General features: G+C 34.0%; 2 protein-coding genes across 2 annotated transcripts; one reads left to right on the top strand and one right to left on the bottom strand.

Annotated features, from left to right (window-relative positions):
* The first annotated feature begins 6661 nt into the window (after positions 1-6661).
* LOC128176784 (forkhead box protein B1-like) lies at positions 6662-8194 on the top strand. Its single transcript, XM_052843319.1, has one exon. The coding sequence runs from the start codon at positions 6806-6808 to the stop codon at positions 7820-7822; it is 1017 nt and encodes a 338-aa protein (XP_052699279.1). The 5' UTR covers positions 6662-6805; the 3' UTR covers positions 7823-8194.
* Positions 8195-15049: 6855 nt separating this feature from the next.
* LOC128176783 (uncharacterized) lies at positions 15050-17749 on the bottom strand. Its single transcript, XM_052843318.1, has 3 exons — positions 17394-17749; positions 16960-17169; positions 15050-15833 (listed from the first exon to the last, which is right to left on the bottom strand). The coding sequence occupies exons 1-3, from the start codon at positions 17713-17715 to the stop codon at positions 15214-15216; spliced, it is 1152 nt and encodes a 383-aa protein (XP_052699278.1). The 5' UTR covers positions 17716-17749; the 3' UTR covers positions 15050-15213.
* Between the last annotated feature and the right edge of the window lie 2391 nt (positions 17750-20140).

Below are 20140 nucleotides of genomic sequence, written 5' to 3'. Positions count from 1 at the left end.
CGACAGTGCAATTCTTTCATACGCGTATATTAATTCCAAACCTTGGAAATAAGTTATAATAAGAGAAAAATAAAAGACTGATTCTTGTCAGTAAGGGTTCAATCTTTCCGGGGGCCAATTTTGACATGTGTTTTGTAGTGCATGGTACAAAGGGGATTAATTCTGGTCGGTCTTTGAACATCGATTGCCGATTTGTCGCTAAATAGTCCTTCTCAATCCGCAGTCAAAATATTGTTGCAAGCATTAAGACTAACTGGTCCAAACCCATTAGCGGGAGGGACATTCCGTTTCAATGTCGAGTGGAAATCGAAGTACATGAATTGACGTTGTAAAAACATATTACGGACAATGAGTATAGATGATGCGGTGCTTTGTGGTCCATTGTGTGCGCGCCGGTAAATCTTGTACCAGGATTAAATATGGGCTAAATTACTTTTAATTAAATCCTGCTTGAAATAAAATCGTCATTTTAATCATTTCTTAGCTTTGTGATATAAGGTACAACTCTGACGTATCTTTTTTACGCCTATATATACATGTATTTATAATATTGCAGTAATGAGTGCTAGACAAGTATTAGACTTTGTATTTACTTACAGTAGAAAATTTGATATTGGTATCAAAGTTATATTTACCCGATTTACAAGGCAAATCAAACACCATGGATACTGCAGACAGAAATTACAATGGATGGGGTAGTATCGAAAATATAATTTTAAACATATACGGCAATGAAATTTTTCATATTAAATAATAAGTAAAACACTAAAGTTTTCAAGTAATAGTATGCAGACGCACACATTTCTGAAATCGAGGCGCAATATACACAAAAACTTCATTGTAACAGTCAACGATCGAAAATGCGGGCGCATAACCCAACAATCGAAAATTTTTGCAACTGGGTTTTTTTTTCATATAATTTAGAACGATTCCAATATACAATTTAAAAATAGGTCAATAATTAAGACTTTAGATATTGATATTAAACATACAAAAATTTCAAAAACTATAATATATTTTGTAACATTTTTAAATCTCTTTGAAATAACAAAAAATGCAAATCGAGTTTTTCCGTATGGTTTTTAATCTATTGTTACATAATAGCGATGTACCGGAACTTTTCTCAAATGCTGGATGCAGTTTGGTTATTTCGTTGTCATTATTTAATAATCTACAAGTTCTAGTTCGTTTTCCGTTTTTATGCCCTGATGACGGGTAGGGGGTTTTTCTTACCTGTACAGAACACCAGAACAATTGAAGAGCAAATAGTTTATGACGTTAAAAAATACATATTTTGTAATCAATATTCTGATCAAAATCGATTATTTGGGTGGTTGAGATAATTAAATTTACCAAATTCCAGTGTTTTTCTCGCGGAACACAAAATTTGATGTATTAGTTTACCTAGTATACCATTTCTAAGATACAATGCATATTTACCCCCCCCCCTTCCAAAAAAATAATAATAAAAAACTAATCAAACAACTTTTAGATCACCAATATAATATATGTCTTCCCCAAATGTCTCAAAAAATGTTTGAAACTTTTATTCTTATTCTATAAGAAACGCAACGACCTTTTGTCGAAAATAAAATGGACAAATCAACTTTGTTAATTAAGGTATCTCCTTTTTGATTCATAAGATGATATATTATCAAATAAGATAGGTCGAGGTTGGTTTTGAATCAACTGTCAGAAAATTAGTTTATATTTGCTCTTCTATCATGAGTATGTTACGCGAAAGATAGATGGTCATTTTTTTTTTTCAATAAAAACTGGCCAATTCATATCCGGTATTGAAAAAGAGATTATCTCGATTAAATGTGGACAAACCAAAAAGACTTGAGATTCCAGCGAACACCTGGACTATCCAAAGAAAACGCGTTACTTAATATTTAATTGACCTATTGTCCACGTCAAGGCTGATGGCAATCGAGCAGTTCTATCTCTCGAAAGTGCTACCAATTGGTCAGCAACAAACCAAGTCATTATTTTTCTAAGTGTTTATTCCAGTACAGCGAGAAATACCTCTTTAAACCAACATATTTCTGATTAATGGTGAAAATATTTTAACATGGATACATAAAGGCTATGATCACTCACTCTAAATCTTTGAGGAGAAGTGGTTTGGTCAGGACACTTCTGCGATAATGCAAATTTTAAAATCAAACATATAATCGTAAGCCTCTGTTAGTCTTTCGGATTGCTCCGTGATGCTGCCATGAGCAGGAGAGTCCTTCCTGTATAACGTCGACTTTTAATTACGAACTAGAACTGTTTGTAGAGGTGCCCGATGATAGGAATTGAACACCTGGGGCACAATACACAGAATACCTCAGGAATGGCCGGACAATTGAGTACAGCTATACTGTCTGTTTGGTTGGTTTGTTAAAATGGCGAGATTAATCAGAGAATAAACAAAACGCCAATCTGTCTCTTGTCGTACTGCATTGGTTACTGTAATAGGTATTTTCGTGTAACGAACTTATGTAAGGAAGTTTTAGACTTACATGTATAGGAAGTGAACCACTAGTTACCCAGTAAATGAAATTCTGTCATTGCAAATGCATTGGAACGGGCATATGTACATGTATATATACGATTGTTTGTTGCTCGCAATACACGATTTCCATGACCCTCAGCTTCCAGTACCAAGGAACCTATGAATTTTACAATTGACTTTTACAAGATATTTTAAAAGAACGCTAAAGTTACTTTTGGTTGTTTATGAATATGTGACCCCCCCCCCCCCCCAAAAAAAAAATAAATAAATAAAATAATGATAGTATAGATATAAATAAAAATGTTTAGTTCCTTTTTTAATGAGAAAAAATCGTTGAATTTCTCACAGTCACATCTGAAAAAAGAAAAGGAATTAATTTTGTTTTTTAATAATTATTTTCGCTATATAATTGATATATTTCACATTATTATAGCACTGCTAATCCTCATTATAAAAGCAGCGGTCTTTTTAATGTTAACATTTGCATACCTATCTACAGATTATGACTCCACTACCGCCGACAAACGACAATAAACAATGCAATATATAGTGTGGGATTACATTATTTAACAAAAAATGAAAGAAAGAGTGAATGTTTATTCAGATTCGAATAAACGGTTTAGGGACCTTAAGATCGAGTTTCACTCCATTAATCGATGCTTAATTAGATTAATTACACTTAACGGTTTTACAGGTGACTAAATGCTGGCGGACTCTTTGATCTTGGTCTATCCAATAAAGAGGCGGGCTGATCCGCCGTTGTTTTCTTTTCTAATACTATTAAAGCATAATTGATATCTTATAAGAAATGTCTGAAACTTTATCCACAATCAAGGTATATCAACTAATGATTATTATTAGTAGTTGTACCTGATTAACGACAGTGAAATCCGTACAAGAATTTTAGGATTTAAGACATTCTGTGTAGATCATTCTGATTTCATTAAAAATATATATATTTTTTTTTTCGTATTTTTTGTTCAAGTGACATAGCCATAAAATGACTCAACATACCCGTAATCCCTAAAATTGTCTGATGGTGGGAGAAGATTTGTTTCCTTGTGGCTGCCTGTCAAATTTCACATCTAGCTGCCTTTTTTAATTCGTCTGCCCCGGGGCCGCGTATTGCAAGTAACGCTCGGAAAAATCGCAAAACAGATATTTGAAATCTTTTGGTAACCTGTCAATCTTTGGAAATGATCAGGTGTAGATAACAAAAGACATCATGTAAGTGTTCATTATCCTCGTCAGATGTCATCGTGGCCCGGAATGGTGACCACGCTGACATCTTGTTACGGCTGACATCTTGTTCATCGGTGGCGAAATTCTTCAGTTAAAAATATTCTTGTTTTGTGTGCATGATACTTTTATTTAGTTTTTGAAAAATGCGATAAATTGATAGTTTAATGAGAATTTTAGAGAAAAAATATATACATATATTGGGTACTTTCCGAATAGTATACAATTTCTATAAAACACAATATGCACATGTATCTACAGAGTCCAAGGTCCAAAGAAAGGCCGCAGGTTCAAAATATCAATTGGGAAATACCGATCTTTGCCTTAGCTAAGATTTTTTTTAAAATTATACTTTTGACATACTTATGTATTTCACACATGAACTTACATAACTCTTACAAGAAATAAATAATTAAAAACAACCAAATCATGAGAGAAAGGAAACGAACGAATGCAAAAGTAGTAGATTATCTGTCTTTCTGTGAAAATAAAGTCAAGAAAATAAACTTCAATAATCGTTAACACAAATAAACACCAACATTCTAATCCCATTATGTATGGTTTTTGTAGGGCTGTTGGGGGAGATAATCCCGTTACGTAGGAACTGCCGTTCTCTTTGAACGGAGCCGACCTTATGAACAAACCAACGGAATCCCACCACCAAATCCCCTCAACAACTTCTCTCAATATTGATGCAGTCTTTAAGACGGTTGTTTCTTGACTAATTCTACTATTGGTTATATAATCTGTGTTGTTAGAAGTGAATGTGATTACGTAGTCTTAATTACTAAAACAAACAAGTAATCAGGGTTCAGAAAACTTAATTTATTTAACTTTAACATTATTCGATTTATCCAATCTCAATATATATAAAATTTACCCGTTAATACTAAATTTTAACAAGCTGGGTTTTTTTTTTGGTCCAAAATATAGCAGTTATCAGAATTGTTTTTAGTAGATGTATAGTTTAGTTTATCAGTTATCTTTATTTAAAGCAATATGAGCTGTATTTTTTTTTTATTTTGCTGCAAAAACCTGCTAGTACGATAAGTCTGCATGTTACTTTAACTTTTATGATGAATAGGATTTGAAAACATCATTAATTTTTGTCAAAAGAAAGATTTCTCTTCTAAGGAATATATAGAAGATCATTTTTTGTACAGGACGACAATAATTCAATATTGCTCCAATTAAGGTACTTGACGGCTTTTCTACAAAAATATGGCTTACTAAAATTTAAAGACCATGATATTTTTGTCATTTTAGTAGAAAATAGCATTTTAACAAATCAGAATGAAAATTGCCGCTAATATTGCTTTAACAAGCATAGTTCTTGTCCTTTATATATATACTGATATAGTTCTTGAATCTTTGGACCTCTAAGCATTTGGATATTTTCATAATATCAATAGTCACTTGTTTCATTACATGTTATCAATTTCTACCCCTTACAAACCGCTAGATTTCGTCCACCAACTTATGATCAGTAGAAAAAAAAATCAAGAGAAGATATTATGTTTGAATATTGTATATCAGAAAAGTTAATTAAAGATATTTTCGAAAGTATGCATGCAGAAATTTACAAATCATATAAACTGACTATCTTGCAGGTCAAAAGAGCCGGGTGCAAATTATTAGTTTTCATATAAAATGCATTGCGAATGTCATATATATATATGCACAATGTCAATATAATTTATCATAGAAAAAATCGAAATGTTTTAAAACCTCATGTTTGCCTAAGTAATGAATGTAAATATGATATGAATATATATGACACAGATATTTTTAGACAAAACAAAACTTTTATGGCTCGGTTTGGGTACACATTAAAATGAACTTTACATGTAGACAAAATTATGTACGTTTTCAATATTAAAATGAGATAAAGGAGAGAAGTGAGCAAAATTAACTGTTGACAAAGTAATGTAACTTTTATCTATAATAATTACAACAATTTTTAGATGAAATCTTATGATCTGTTTGGGACAATGTTTATGATAATAAAGATATTTTATGGCAAGAGTGTTCTTGTAGCTTCCATGTCGGAAAATTTTCCATACATTTGTTTACAGACATTTTAATATAGTAGCCGATCCAGATTATATTTTATTATCGAATAAAAACCTAAGGGATATTCCTCTTTTGCTAAGTTATCGAATATTTATTTGATTGTATTAGAATTAACATGAAGATTTATTTGCGTAAAAATAATGCATTAAATCAAGTGTTCCACTTATAATTTATTGTAGAAAATTCGAGTTAAATTCGGACGAGTAAAGTCTGTCGTGTATGTGGTGAATATTGCAGATAAAGATACATGTATAAGTATAGGACTGGAAATCAAAATTCCTCATGTAAAAATCGTGAATGAATGGAATATAGCTTTGAGTTGAGAATTTATAAAGTGGGATGAGATTTTAATAACATTGGTTTAATTTTTCGTTTATTATTGCTTGTGACTACAAAAACACGCGCCAAACGACAAATACTCACGTCCAAATAATGACACTTAACAAAAACATTTCGGTCAAAATTACTAGTCTTAAACATATATTGAAATAAAAACATTAAACATTGAATCTGTTGTTTGCAAACATTTGTATTTCTTGTCATGTATTTTCTCAGCAATTTTCCTTCTTAGTTGCTTCTGTAATCAGTATGCAAACAGTTTAGATCTGGTGGGAGGAGTTAAATCTACTCTTCCTTTCAAAAACAAATTAGTGATTTCACGGAGGGTTGGTTTTCATGTCCTTTTCGTATCCAGGGGCGATTTTTCATTCAACTTTCACTGACCGTTAATCTCTTTACAAAGCACTAGTTAAAGTCAATTAGCTTATAAAAACACGATTGTGGACCAAAACTGACCAATCAGAGCGCGTTCTCGGACCGGCCTTTATATTCTCGGAATACTAAAAACAGACATGTTCGGCGATAAATCATAGGTTTACGGTAACCTTTCCAGAGAAAACATTGACTTTTCGAATTCTCATATCACAAGTAAAATATTTTCCAACGGAGAGATAATATTAATTTTGATTGAAGCCTGACTTGACGAATACTATGATAGAGAACAACGGTGCAGTTCTAGGCGGCCACGACATGGAGGATAAATCATCGTGTATGATGGCCTCAGCCTCCCACCTGATGCCCACACCCCCGGGGATGTACGGAGCCATGCCGCCCCACAGCATGGCCGAGGACGACCAGGCCAACAGAAACCTAAAGTCTGACCACAGCGACTCGGACATCCCGGACGACGTCAACTCCCCGGAGTCGGACATGGACGAGTATGACATGAAATACTCCGGAACCTCCACGCTTTCTCAGCAGAAGAGGAGATTTGCCGATGTCAAACCGCCGTATTCCTACATCGCTCTAATTACAATGTCCATTGAAAGTTCAACCTCTGGAATGATGACGCTCAATGAGATCTACGCTTTTATCATGAACCGTTTTCCTTACTTCAAAGACAACCAACAGCGGTGGCAGAACTCCATTCGTCACAACCTTTCCTTGAATGACTGTTTTGTGAAAATTCCAAGAGCTCCAGGTCGACCAGGGAAAGGAAATTACTGGGCCCTCCACCCCGGCTGTGGTGACATGTTTGGCAATGGAAGCTTTCTCAGACGAGCAAAGAGATTCAAGATTCAGCGTCAAAAGCGCGAGGACCCGGCTCATGTTCAACATGTGAACTCTTACGGACACTTCAGTCTCTATGGCTCTCCCTCCGGTTATAAGCCCTACCCTCCGTTCAACTCCATGGCTCTGTCTGCGTTTTCTCAGGGATTGCCACAACCACAGCAATACGGCTTGCCGTCCAAACCTGACTCGTGGAATACCTCTGCCCCCGGTGGATACAACCCTTACTACAACACGCCAGGTATGAACATGAACATGAACTCCACGCTAGGGTCGTCTCTGGGATCGTCCCTCGGTGGATCCTACCTCCCTGCCTCCCAGGTTCCGTCCGTCCCTCCGTCCACGGGCTCCCTAGCGGGCTACTCCTCCCTGCCCCCACCCTCCACCTACTGTGGATCGCAGTACACGGGTCTCCAGCGACTCCAGACCGCCCAGTGATTTTCGTCTCGAAACATTCATTTGTGATACTTTGTGATATCCATATAGTCATTTCAATGGAGAATGTTGTCTCAAACACTCAGATTTATTTTCGGTGAATATATTGAATGGTCTTTTTGTGTGTATTTTAGTGCTACATGTATGTTAATTAATTCATTTGTTAAAAAAAATATTTGTAAATATCAAAATGTACATAGCTAGAACAATGTGCACAGATATACGCAATCTGTTGTTATATACTGATGTAAATATGGTATGTGTATGAGTGTGTATGCTTGTTTGTGTGTAAAAAGCTGAAATGGAGACCGAGAATCTCAAGAATAGTGCAATAAAAATAGATTTTTGCAGAAATAAATCAACAAAAAACTATAATGATGTGTTTTCTTAATTTCTCTATTTGATCATATTTAACTCATCGCATCTTGATGGAATACCTAGTATGTTTAATATAACAAAGGAGAGGGGGGATGCATGTTCGAGGACGGCCATTTCGATCACTTCTCTTTGTATATTGCGTTAAATTCCTCAGATATTTTAATTTACGCAAGCCGTCATTGGTCGCCAATATTTCCACAAAAGAACACCAGAATACACCGATTTACAAATAATACACCCCCAATTCAATTTTAATCAATAATAAAAAAAATGTATTCATTATTCTTTCCGGTGTTGAAAGGGCAATCATTGGTGAATTATCGTGATTATATGGTGAATTCTTTCTTAATAACTTCATCAAAAGAAAACATTGACAGAAGCACAATCAGGACCAGGGCTGTATGTCCGGTGTTGGACGTTTTATTTGCTGGCCAAATAGACAGAAATAGTGGAATGTTTACCCTACCCGAGATACAAAAATGGCACTCAACAGGTGCCAACCAGCGAGAGAAGCGTGGGCCCTCCATGTACCCGGAACTTACTTTTACATATATCATAAAAAATCTCATCGACCACCCCCCCCCCCCCCCCGATTTTTTTTTTTAAATTCGCATTTTTTTAAAACTGTGATTTATTTTAGTGTAATAATTTACAAACAAAACGCAGTACACTCACTCTTGGTTAGTATCATTAGTGTATAAAAAAATCGGATCTGATGGACGGGTGCATAGTATATATGTACTATTTTATTACTGTTAGAGTACCTGATTTACCATTGCTGACTTTATAGATTCAATATTGGCAAATCGTAAACGATCTCTCTTCCCAGTGGTAAAAATATTGATAGACGACCATACAGAAAGACTGTTCTCCATAAAAATTAGACACAGATTTGTAGCAGTAATATAATCGGTAAAGAAAGAGCAGTTTCAAGCAGACAGTGGCGTGTTTTTCCACAGCCTTTGTCACATTTCTACTGTTTTCCCAGTTCCTACGGCCATTCTTTAAGTCTTTCACTGGATATTTTCCAAAGCTTTGACTAAAAACCCCCATGCAGGACTTCATTATGGAATTAAAAATAAAAGATAAAACCATTCCTGTGTCAACAAAATTAAGCATGTAAGTCCCCCTATAAATATTTTATCAAGAGATCGCACTTGAATTCTTTTAAGGCATTTCAGAAAGTGGTGAGTGTCTTAATGTTCTGCAATAGTAATTGAAGTTATAAATTCCGAGACGGATTCTGTTCTGTGTGAAGTGAAAAGGTTCCCTCGCCGCGATCTATGGCGTGCAAATTCCACCCGATATTATTAGTGGATCGAAATTTTACAACAAAAAAATTTATATAAAACCTCCTGGAAAAAAAAATATATATGTATCTTGTTTACATTTTTGATGGACAAAAAAAATCACTAAATAAATATTTTTGTGCCAGTAGATAATTAGATCAATAATACGTAATTTGTAGGTAGTTAATCTGTTAATCTGCTGTCGTTGTCTTTCAGTATGTCAGCACAGATTAGATCACAGATCTCCCTGCCCCGCCCGCGGGCACCCTGTCAAGGCATCACCAAAGTTAATTAAAAAATATTTTCGCTCTTTTTTTTTTTTAAACAAAAACATTTGGAATGTTAATCTTAAATGCCGCAATATATACATGTATATATATACAACACTCTAGCTCATCTAAAAAAAATTAAAATTATTCAAATAATAGGACGTATATACATGTTTTAGAATTATCGAATGACGAAAAAAGAAAAGAAAAAGAAAAAAAAAGAAAATTGAAATTTCAAACGGCTTTTATATGGTGTAAATACAGATAACGCGATCAAATAAAATGTGTTATTAAACTATTTTTTTTTTTTTACGAAAAATAGATTATAAAGTCATGTTCAAAGTTTGATGACTATTTTTGTAAAAAAAAAAAATTGCATTGACACATAAAATTCGATAAAAATGTATCTACTCAAAACACATATTTGAGAAGGACACCCCGCCACAAATGAACTTTGGGCGTCTGGTGGTTTAGTTAAGCCTTCACACGACCGATACTCATGTGTCTTAAACAATAAAATGTTTTTTTTTGTTTCATGCGGGTATGAAGGTAGTGGCCAGAAATATGCAATATGTCTAGAAGTCCATAAATATGAACTTTTTTCTGCAATGTTTTCTACTCTCAATGCTCGAATGAAGCACCAAAGAAAATTTTTCATCATTTATATTTACCTTTAAATCATTTAATAAATTATCCAAATTTTTTTTTTTTTACATTTACCTATAAATCATTCAATCAATTATTTATAAAAAGTTTTTTTTTTTTTAAAGTATACGTAAATTATTATTGTCGATTAAAACGTTATACAGAAGAAACATCTATGTATTGTATTGTTTATTACCAAGAACCATACGATTCATAGGTTTATCATATATACATAAGTAAAGTATACGAACACATGTAGACATTTTTTTTAAAACATAACAATCTTAGACTAGTCTGCGGGTGCACATAGTAGCGTACATAGCAGCGTGCAAAAGTAAACAGGATAATGAAGAGTATATTCTCAAAACAAAAACAATAGTTATACTTTCATCATTGACCATTTATAAAGGTATTTGCCCAAATTACACAACTCTTTGATATCCTTTGTTGAGAGTAAGTGAATGAGTTTAAAGACAGAATGCTTTTCATAATGATATTTTGTTTTTGCATACATCTTTCTTATTTCTTTATAAAATGGACAGATTAAAATAAAATGGAATTCATCTTCAATCTGTGATAGTGAACATAGTTTACAAAAGTTTGCCATGATAACTAGTCTACTTGAAAGTCCGTTCTAGTCGTCCATGTATTTCGTGCTTTTGATTGTTTGGGCATGGTGCAGTTATTGTCGCAACTGGGAATATTTTCAATTTTTGCATTATCCTATTAAATGTCAACCCTCACTGAACAGTTGAACAGTTTATTTTATCTCTTTGGTTGTAATTTACAACATCGAGAATATTACAAACATATACACAATATATACTTTATGCGTGAGTAGAGAAAAAAATAAATAAACAATTATAATGGTTCACTTGCATATTTAAGGAATAAGAAATCATTCCTCGTGTATTATGGGGTGATCAAATACGGTCGGGATCATCAAATCTAATAAAGCTCGAAGGGCTGTGATTTGAACATGTATGACCGTATTTAATCACCTCAAAACATTAAAATTTCAATTCAATTCATTTATGCTCTCAAAACCACGTAAACGATACAAGAGGTACTACATAAAATGTGTATAACATATTTACATATATACAAACAGAGAATGGTTCCTTATTACTTATATTGATATAATTCCCCCCCCCCCCCCCTATTGTTCAATTTAATATTAAATTATTGACATTTTTACGTTTTTTTTTTCAATTCGTATAATTATGCAAACCCCGTCATGTACCCCAACCGCGGCACTGATTTAAACTTTATTTCTTATCATGGTTTATGTGAAAAGAAAAGAAAAATACTTGGTGGAGTCGATCCAGCGACCGCAAAATCAAAAAGACCTCCGCATTTACACTAGGCCACGCATACAACACATTTAAAGTTGTTCAAATGCTCAAATATCAGATTTTTTTTATCGCATGCTAATTATTCCCTAACAAAACCCGACTCCTTTAGCCTACAATTGTTGTGTAATTTGCGTTTCTTTACATAGGTTAACAAAATATGTGATGTCTAGTAGATATAAAACTATCTTTATCGAATGACTATAGTTTACGATTCGTTAACTACATTTTTTTTTATCTGTGAAACCATATTTAACGGTTGTAAACTATAGTTTACGAATACTAATCTAAGTTTGTCTGCATAAAATTTAATAGACTATGCTGATAAATATAGATTCACATCTTTAAACTATAATTTACATTCGTTAACTATTACAGTTAAGAGTTGTTATCATAACTCCACAATCGTTAAACTATCTTTATCAAATTATGTTTTGCAATCGGAAATGGTTGTTTTCGGTGTTTATTATAATTTTATAGTTTTACACTAAACACTGATGATCGCGTTAACTATGGTTTACAGATGTGAAATATAGATTAACGTCGTTAACTATAGTTTTCTATCCGGAAAGTATAGTTTACAACCGGTAAACCTAGTCTATCGACTGTGAAACTATGTTAAGCTCATTTTTGTCAATTTTGCATGCCATAGCCTCTTTCAGATAAAAGATTGGGAGGTAAAATATTTTGTTGGAAGAGAGATAACTCTTATTAACAAGTCCTGACCTGTTCTTCAATGATTTAACGCACTTTGAGATTCTGTGTGTGCGTTGCCACACTACTCTGTACAATCACCATTTACGTCATTACTCATACTGAGATATGTTATGCTCAGCCACAAATCGCATCTCACTATTTCTTGTCCATTTTTTTTTAAAAAGTTTACTGCTTTGCTATCTGTGCGAGTCTGTATACCTGTAGATTGGAGCACTGCGATTAAGATCATAGAGGTTCATGCATGGCTCATGCTAGATGTCAACTGCTAATATTGTTCAGAACATTTTCTAGTTCCTTGAAAAACATTGTTTAAGTTCATAATGTCTAATTTTATTTTATTGATGTCAGATAATATAAGCATTAATTATTCTGTGATTAATAGAAACTTTAAACATGAAAATGAATATAAAAAAAAAACAACAACAAAAAACAAAACTAAAACCAGAAAAGTTACTTTCAAATATGATTGAAGTAACTTAAATATACATCTGTACTAAGAAATAGCTATCCGACAATGTAACCAACTTTTCACAAGAAGAAATGCAAACTTTTTCTAACTTTTAATGATTAATTATAAAGAAATTATCCTTTTTTTATTTCAATTCACAAAATCAAATAAATTGGAATATAATAATAACTAGAGCAAAGCTCGTTGCAAAGCAACGAGTGGGTCTTCCGTTAATGTCAAGAGAAAAGCTAGAAGTATCTGTAAGAAGCAGAGTTCTTAAGCCAAGAACAAGAGTAACTAAAACAATTTAGTATGAAATCGAATAATTCTTGGTACGACTTAACAAAAACTTTTTCGATTTCAAGAATATCTTAACAAAATAAACCCGAATGTGTTCATGTACGACTTGACACGATTATTTTTGGTACGAATTAATTTTTCATTTAACTTCACGCTTTTTTTAAAATCAAGAACGCGGAATCAAAATGTCCGGAAAAATCAAATTTTAAACCCGAACTTCTCTGTAGTGCATGGTCCGATTTGAAAACGAATTTCAGTGTTAGATTAAGCTTACAAAGTTCTTTGTTTTTGCTAAATGAAAAATACAAATTATCGCTTAGAAAAAAGTTATCATAAAAAGACTTACTAGCCCTTTTAGCCCCTAATTTTAGGGGCCAGCCCTTTTTTCTTTATATCAAATAAAGGTCTCGCAAATGTAAACATATTTTGTTCACATGTATTCACGAATTGTTAAACGTTTTCGAAATATCTGAACAGCTGTGTTTTAGGGGCCGACCCTTTAACTCCTTATCGGGGCGACCAACACAAATTTTTTAGTTGCCATATTGTTATGAACATTATTCTTAACATTTTGTGTTATACATTGCTTTTAAAAATATTTCTCCTTTTTCAGATAATAATAGTCAAAGTTTTGAACTTCTGGCCCCTTGAAACCCCTAATTACGTAATATATGACTTTGCTATGGTACTGTAAAGATAAACAGCTGTACAGTGAACATTTTTGCTTCTATAATTAATAACAAATTTTTGTTCAGTAAAGAGTTATTGTAAGACGATTTTAGAGCCCTCTTGGCCCCTAATTTGAGGGACCAGCCCCTTTTTCTTGATATCAAATTAAAGGTCTTGCAAATATAAACATATTTTGTTCACCAGGTGTTCACAAAGAGTTAACCGTTCTCGAGATATCTGTACAAATGTGTTTAAGGGGCCGACCCTTAAACTCCTTAATGGGGCCATCAACAAAAAAATTTAAGGTGGCATATTGTACAGAACATTATTTTGAGCAACTTTTGTTCTACATTGCTTTTCAAAATGTTTCTCCGTTTTCCGATATAAATGATCAAAGTTTTGAACTGCTGGCCCCTTGAAACCCCTAATTACGTAATATATGACTTAGCCATGGTACTGTATAGATAAACGGTTGTACAATGAACATTTTTGCTTCTATGATTAATAACAAATTATTGTTCAGTAAAAAGTTATTGTTAGAAGACTTTAGAGCCCCCCTGGCCCCTAATTTGAGGGGCCAGCCCCTTTTCCTTGATATCAAATTAAAGGTCTTGCAAAAATAAACATCTTTTGTTTTACATTATTTAACAAAATATGTATACATCAAAAGATATTTCAGAAAATGTTCAAAAATTTCGTGGAAAAATTTGGTTCTTATTTTCAGGTTCAGGCGAGCTTCGAAGCCTTGCACAATTTTCATAAGTAAAGACAATGGGGTACATCTACATACATTTATCTACAATCCCTGAAAATTTCAGGCTTCTATCTTGATTAGTTTCGGAGAAGATGCGTGGACAAAATGACCCTTAAAAATTTACAAAATCGTCAGTTTCTGAAACCGGAAGTGACGTCATACGTTCAAATTTTAACAACCTCGAGTATTTACGATACCAAACAAGTTCTGAAAATTTCGTGGTAATCGGTTGAATAGTTTTTGAGATATAAGCCTCAAGAAAAGTCAGAGGAAGAATAATAATAATGAAAAAGAATCCGAAGAAAAACAATAGGGTCTTCCGTTGGAAACGGAAGACCCTAATAATAGTTTATTTCCAATTTTGGGCCCAGAGGGCATACAAGATTACAGATATTAGATAGAGATACATCATTGTATTGGGAATTTAAAATTTTTTAATTTTCCAGACCCTGTCCATACAACTTTGTTCAGCCATTCAGTTGCAAAATATTCAAAACTTTCTGGGGAAAAAATCAAAATCCAGAAGAAATAAAAGCAATGAATGATTTACAAATTAATGTGGAACAATTAGCTTTAATTTTTCACATCTAGACCATTTTCATCAGATTTATTCAATTTTAAGTACTTTTCAATTAGCACTTTTTGGGTATCGTGCATAAATGATGAAATATAGGGTCTTGCCAGCTTAAGCTCTGGACAATTACAAGTTTTGACACTTTGAAACTGTAGTCCTTTTTCATATACAGTGATTTTCTCTTTAGCAATGTCAAAAAAATTGCTTTTCAGCATTTTGAACTTTTCATTTAAACCACTACAAAAAAAACGGTAGTTAACTGTTAACCAACAAACTAGAATTGCACAGAAAGAAAATTCACAAGAAAATTCATTCTCAAAGAGGGGTACAGTAGAACTCTCTAGCAAAACATCATGTTCTGAATCATAAAGCATGATAAAAAGCTCTGAACGTCTTACTCCAATGCATGGGGTTAAAAAGTGCTCACGTTCTGGGTGTCTCTTTTTTTGGAGAAAAGAAAAAACTATAGTTTGTGCTGCGATCTGTGGATTTGTTTTCAATGAAGCCTCTAATTTTACTTCTAGGGGAGACTGTTCACTGGGGGTCTCTTCCAACGGTTCCACAGCCAAATCATCATTGATGATGATATCAATGTTCCCATGCCACACCTCTGCATTTCCTGAAACAAGTGATAATAAAGTTTTGACTTGATCGGTGCGAGATAGAACTGACAACATCAACCATGGTCTCACACATCTTGTGTTGAAAGCCTATTCTGAATATTCAAGCTTTAAACCAATATAACACATAAGAGATATTTCGATGTTTATGAATTAACATTCAGTGGGCAAGTTAATGAAGCTAATCTTAAGACCAAGATATGCCTAAGATTTATCTTAGGACACATCCTAGTCTCAAGATAGTTTCTGGAAGCCGTCCCAACTTACGAAACATCTTCAAAATCATCGTCTATACTTTAAGACATCACAACGGTTGTCTTATCCTTTATAAACTCAACAGAAAATATGTAGGTTGTGAACTACCACTTTTTAAAATAAAAGAAGAGGACACCAATATCTAGACCAAGGCAGAGTACTCTGAGATGTAAAATCACATCTACTTTACATGTACATACATTTGGATGTTATGAGAGGATAAAGCACTAATTGATGAATTGACTTAATATACCTACCTATACATTATTGCTTTAGTTTTATTTTTAGTCTTTAAAATAATACAAACAATACATAGATAAATTATTTACATGCACCAATTTAGAAATTTTTACCGGGGAAGTATTAAGTTGTAAGATCTTAAATTAAGATATGTCTAAGATAGCTTCAGTTTGTATCTTATGATGTCTTAAGAGTAGTAATATTTGTAAGATATGTCTTTAGTTATATCCTTGGATTTTAAGAAACTTTCATGAACAGATTTCCAAAGACTCCAAGATATCAAATATTAATGTACAATACTAGAAAAATTTGTTGAAATAGCTTGTTGGTAGAAGTAATTGTTACAGGATAAACAGTAAATGTCATATACAGTAAAGGGTCTTGAAATATAAACAATATTTGGGCTCAAGTCCAAAATATGAGAAGGGCAAGCCTCACCCTTTATTATGTTTTCTTACCTTTGCCTCAAATGCCACTTACATTTCAAGAAAGTGACCACATTTAATATAACAATGTAACAGGTGGTAAAAAGTCAAGTCTCAACTGGGATTTAAACCGTGCATCTCTGGTGTACCGTGCCAGTGCCCTTGCAGTTACAACTGAGCTTTTGAGTTTGATATCATTTCTCACCTATACTGGTATCCCCATACCATCCCGTCATTTCACAAGAATCTTTTCCACATACACAGCTATTCCCTCTGTGTTCATGACCATTATTGTCAATCAGATAGCAGGATGATGTTGCTAGTTTCCTAAACAGATGATTAACCACTAGTAATGTCAGCTCACGTTCTGAGAGGGATTGAAGTTCTAGAGGATCAGAAAGTTTGAGGCTTCCATCTGTTGTAAAAAAATAAATACATGAAATATGAAAGATTATTTAACTTTCCATGTCTAAAGAACACAAAACCTTTAAAGTTTCCAAGTGCACATGTATCAACAATTCTTGATATGGATACGTTTTGGTTCTTTATACTTTACTTCATAGTAGTAATTACAAATTAAACTTCACGGTTTTTTTTATCTAAATGCCAGCTACAACACATCGTCGGAGTTTTGCTTACCCCCATTTACAAAATCCATCAGTTTATTAAACACAAACAACATTTTTCTGTCATTTGGAGTCTTCTTACTCTCTACAAATTCCCTTAAAATCGATATGCCGTAGTGGAACACATCGCCAAATAAGAGGCGATCGTCGTAGGGCTCTGTATTACAAAATGCCTTAGAAAACGAAGAACTGAGCGACCCGTTACAACATTCAATTTTTAACGGAGTTAAAATAATATGCGACTTGTCTAAGTCTGTACAAATTTTCATCATGGCATAGAGCAAGTCCTTTTCTGTGTTTTCCTCTGACTTTCTTTTTTTCGGACTTGACGCCATTTTTAGCGGAATCAAGTCAAGTCGTACCCAACCCGACTCGCACCCAAACCATCTCGTACCCAAATATTTGAGTACGACTTCACTAGTCAACTCGTACCCACGGGGAAAAATATATTTATACTAAGAAAATAAAATACAATAGTTTTCATTCATATGTTATGTTTTTTGTTTATGTTTTATTTAACTTTAAATCACAGGGGCATCGTATCCGCTCTACACTCTATGACATATATATAATAATACACATGTGTATTATTATATATATGTCATAGAGTGTAGAGCGGATACGATGCCCCTGTGGTCGTATCCAATGCTACGACACTGAAACTGTAAGGTGACTGATGACATAGCTGTGCCATTCAGTCATTGGATAGGTAACAAACACATTACTGTAAGGTGACTGATGACGTAGCTTTGCCATTTAGTCATTGGATTGGCAGAAATATAACCGGCACGTTACTGTAAGGTGAAAGATGATATAAATAGCTATGCCACTCAGTCATTGAATAGGTAAATGACACGTTACTGTATGGCGACTGATGACATAGCAATGCCATTCAGTCATTGAATAGGTAACTGACACGTTACTGTAAGGTGAAATATAACATAGCTATGTCATTCAGTTATTGAATAGGTAAATGACACGTTACTGTAAGGTGAGTGATGACATGGCAATTCCATTCAGTCATTTGAATGGGTAACTGACACGTTACTGTTAGGTGATTGATGATATAGCTATGCCATTCAGTCATGGAATAGGTAACTGTAAGGTGACTGATGGCATAGCTATGCTATTCAGTCATTGGAAAGGTAACCGACACGTAACTGTAAGGTGACTGATGATCATTGGAAAGGTAACGTTACTGCCATGTTACTGTAAGGTGACTGATGAAATAGCGATGCTATTCAGTCATTGGAAAGGTAACCGACACGTTCCTGTAAGGTGACTGATGATCATTGGAAAGGTAACGTTACTGCCATGTTACTCTAAGGTGTCTGATGAAATAGCTATGTTATTCAGTCATTGGAAAGGTAATCGACACGTAACTGTAAGGTGACTGATGATCATTGGAAAGGTAACGTTACTGCCATGTTACTGTAAGGTGACTGATGAAATAGCTATGTTATTCAGTCATTGGAAAGGTAATCGACACGTAACTGTAAGGTGACTGATGATCATTGGAAAGGTAACGTTACTGCCATGTTACTGTAAGGTGACTGATGAAATAGCTATGCTATTCAGTCATTGGAAAGGTAACCGACACGTTCCTGTAAGGTGACTGATGATCATTGGAAAGGTAACGTTACTGCCATGTTACTGTAAGGTGACTGATGAAATAGCTATGTTATTCAGTCATTGGAAAGGTAATCGACACGTAACTGTAAGGTGACTGATGATCATTGGAAAGGTAACGTTACTGCCATGTTACTGTAAGGTGACTGATGAAATAGCTATGTTATTCAGTCATTGGAAAGGTAATCGACACGTAACTGTAAGGTGACTGATGATCATTGGAAAGGTAACGTTACTGCCATGTTACTGTAAGGTGACTGATGAAATAGCTATGTTATTCAGTCATTGGAAAGGTAATCGACACGTAACTGTAAGGTGACTGATGATCATTGGAAAGGTAACGTTACTGCCATGTTACTCTAAGGTGACTGATGACATAGCTATGTCATTCAGTCACCTTTCCAGACCTTTCAGTTAATAGTCAGTTGACTGAATGATACAGGTGTATCTTAGATGTGTATTCCAGAACGATTGCATGGATTTTGATTATTTTAACCATGGATTTCGGAAGGTTTTAATCATTCAATAGGTTAAAAAAGCACATATTAAGATCCTGATAATTTAATTACAAATGGAAGGTGAACGTAACATTAACTTCGCAAGTATGACACAAAAAACTAATTAATCGATTTCATTAAAAGGCCAGTTCAGGTCCTATTAGTTAAGTGGTTGATGGTAACCCCGTGCTAAATATTTGGTCTCTCGAACACTCCAAGGGGACACTTGTAATGACAACTCACCCGTAAAAATAAGTGCATATGTTCTTACTCCATAACAAATAAACATTTTTTAAAACCAGGACGCATACTTCATTCTATATATATGTACATCTTCTATATCCTGCTGGTATCAGAGATTTTCATAACTAATACAGGAAGTGGGCATCAGACTGAGACAAACTCAGTTTTGGTTCAAGGTTCACTGTAATCAACTGTCTTGTGTAATTAGAGAGGATATCGCAACCTATATGTCCTCTATAGTGATGATATATGCACATCCTTTATTATTTTTTTTTGGTCACATTTGAATTTTTTTTTAGCCTCCGTGCGGATTCAGCAAGCAGACGTGAACAGAATTCTCCTTGAGTTGGGTCTTTATGGCAGACAGCAGATGGGACAGTACCTCTACTCT

The sequence above is a fragment of the Crassostrea angulata genome, chromosome 3, assembly GCF_025612915.1.
Source record: "Crassostrea angulata isolate pt1a10 chromosome 3, ASM2561291v2, whole genome shotgun sequence".
Classification (NCBI taxonomy): Eukaryota; Metazoa; Mollusca; class Bivalvia; order Ostreida; family Ostreidae; genus Magallana; species Magallana angulata.
This window is presented reverse-complemented; position numbering and strand designations above follow the sequence as displayed.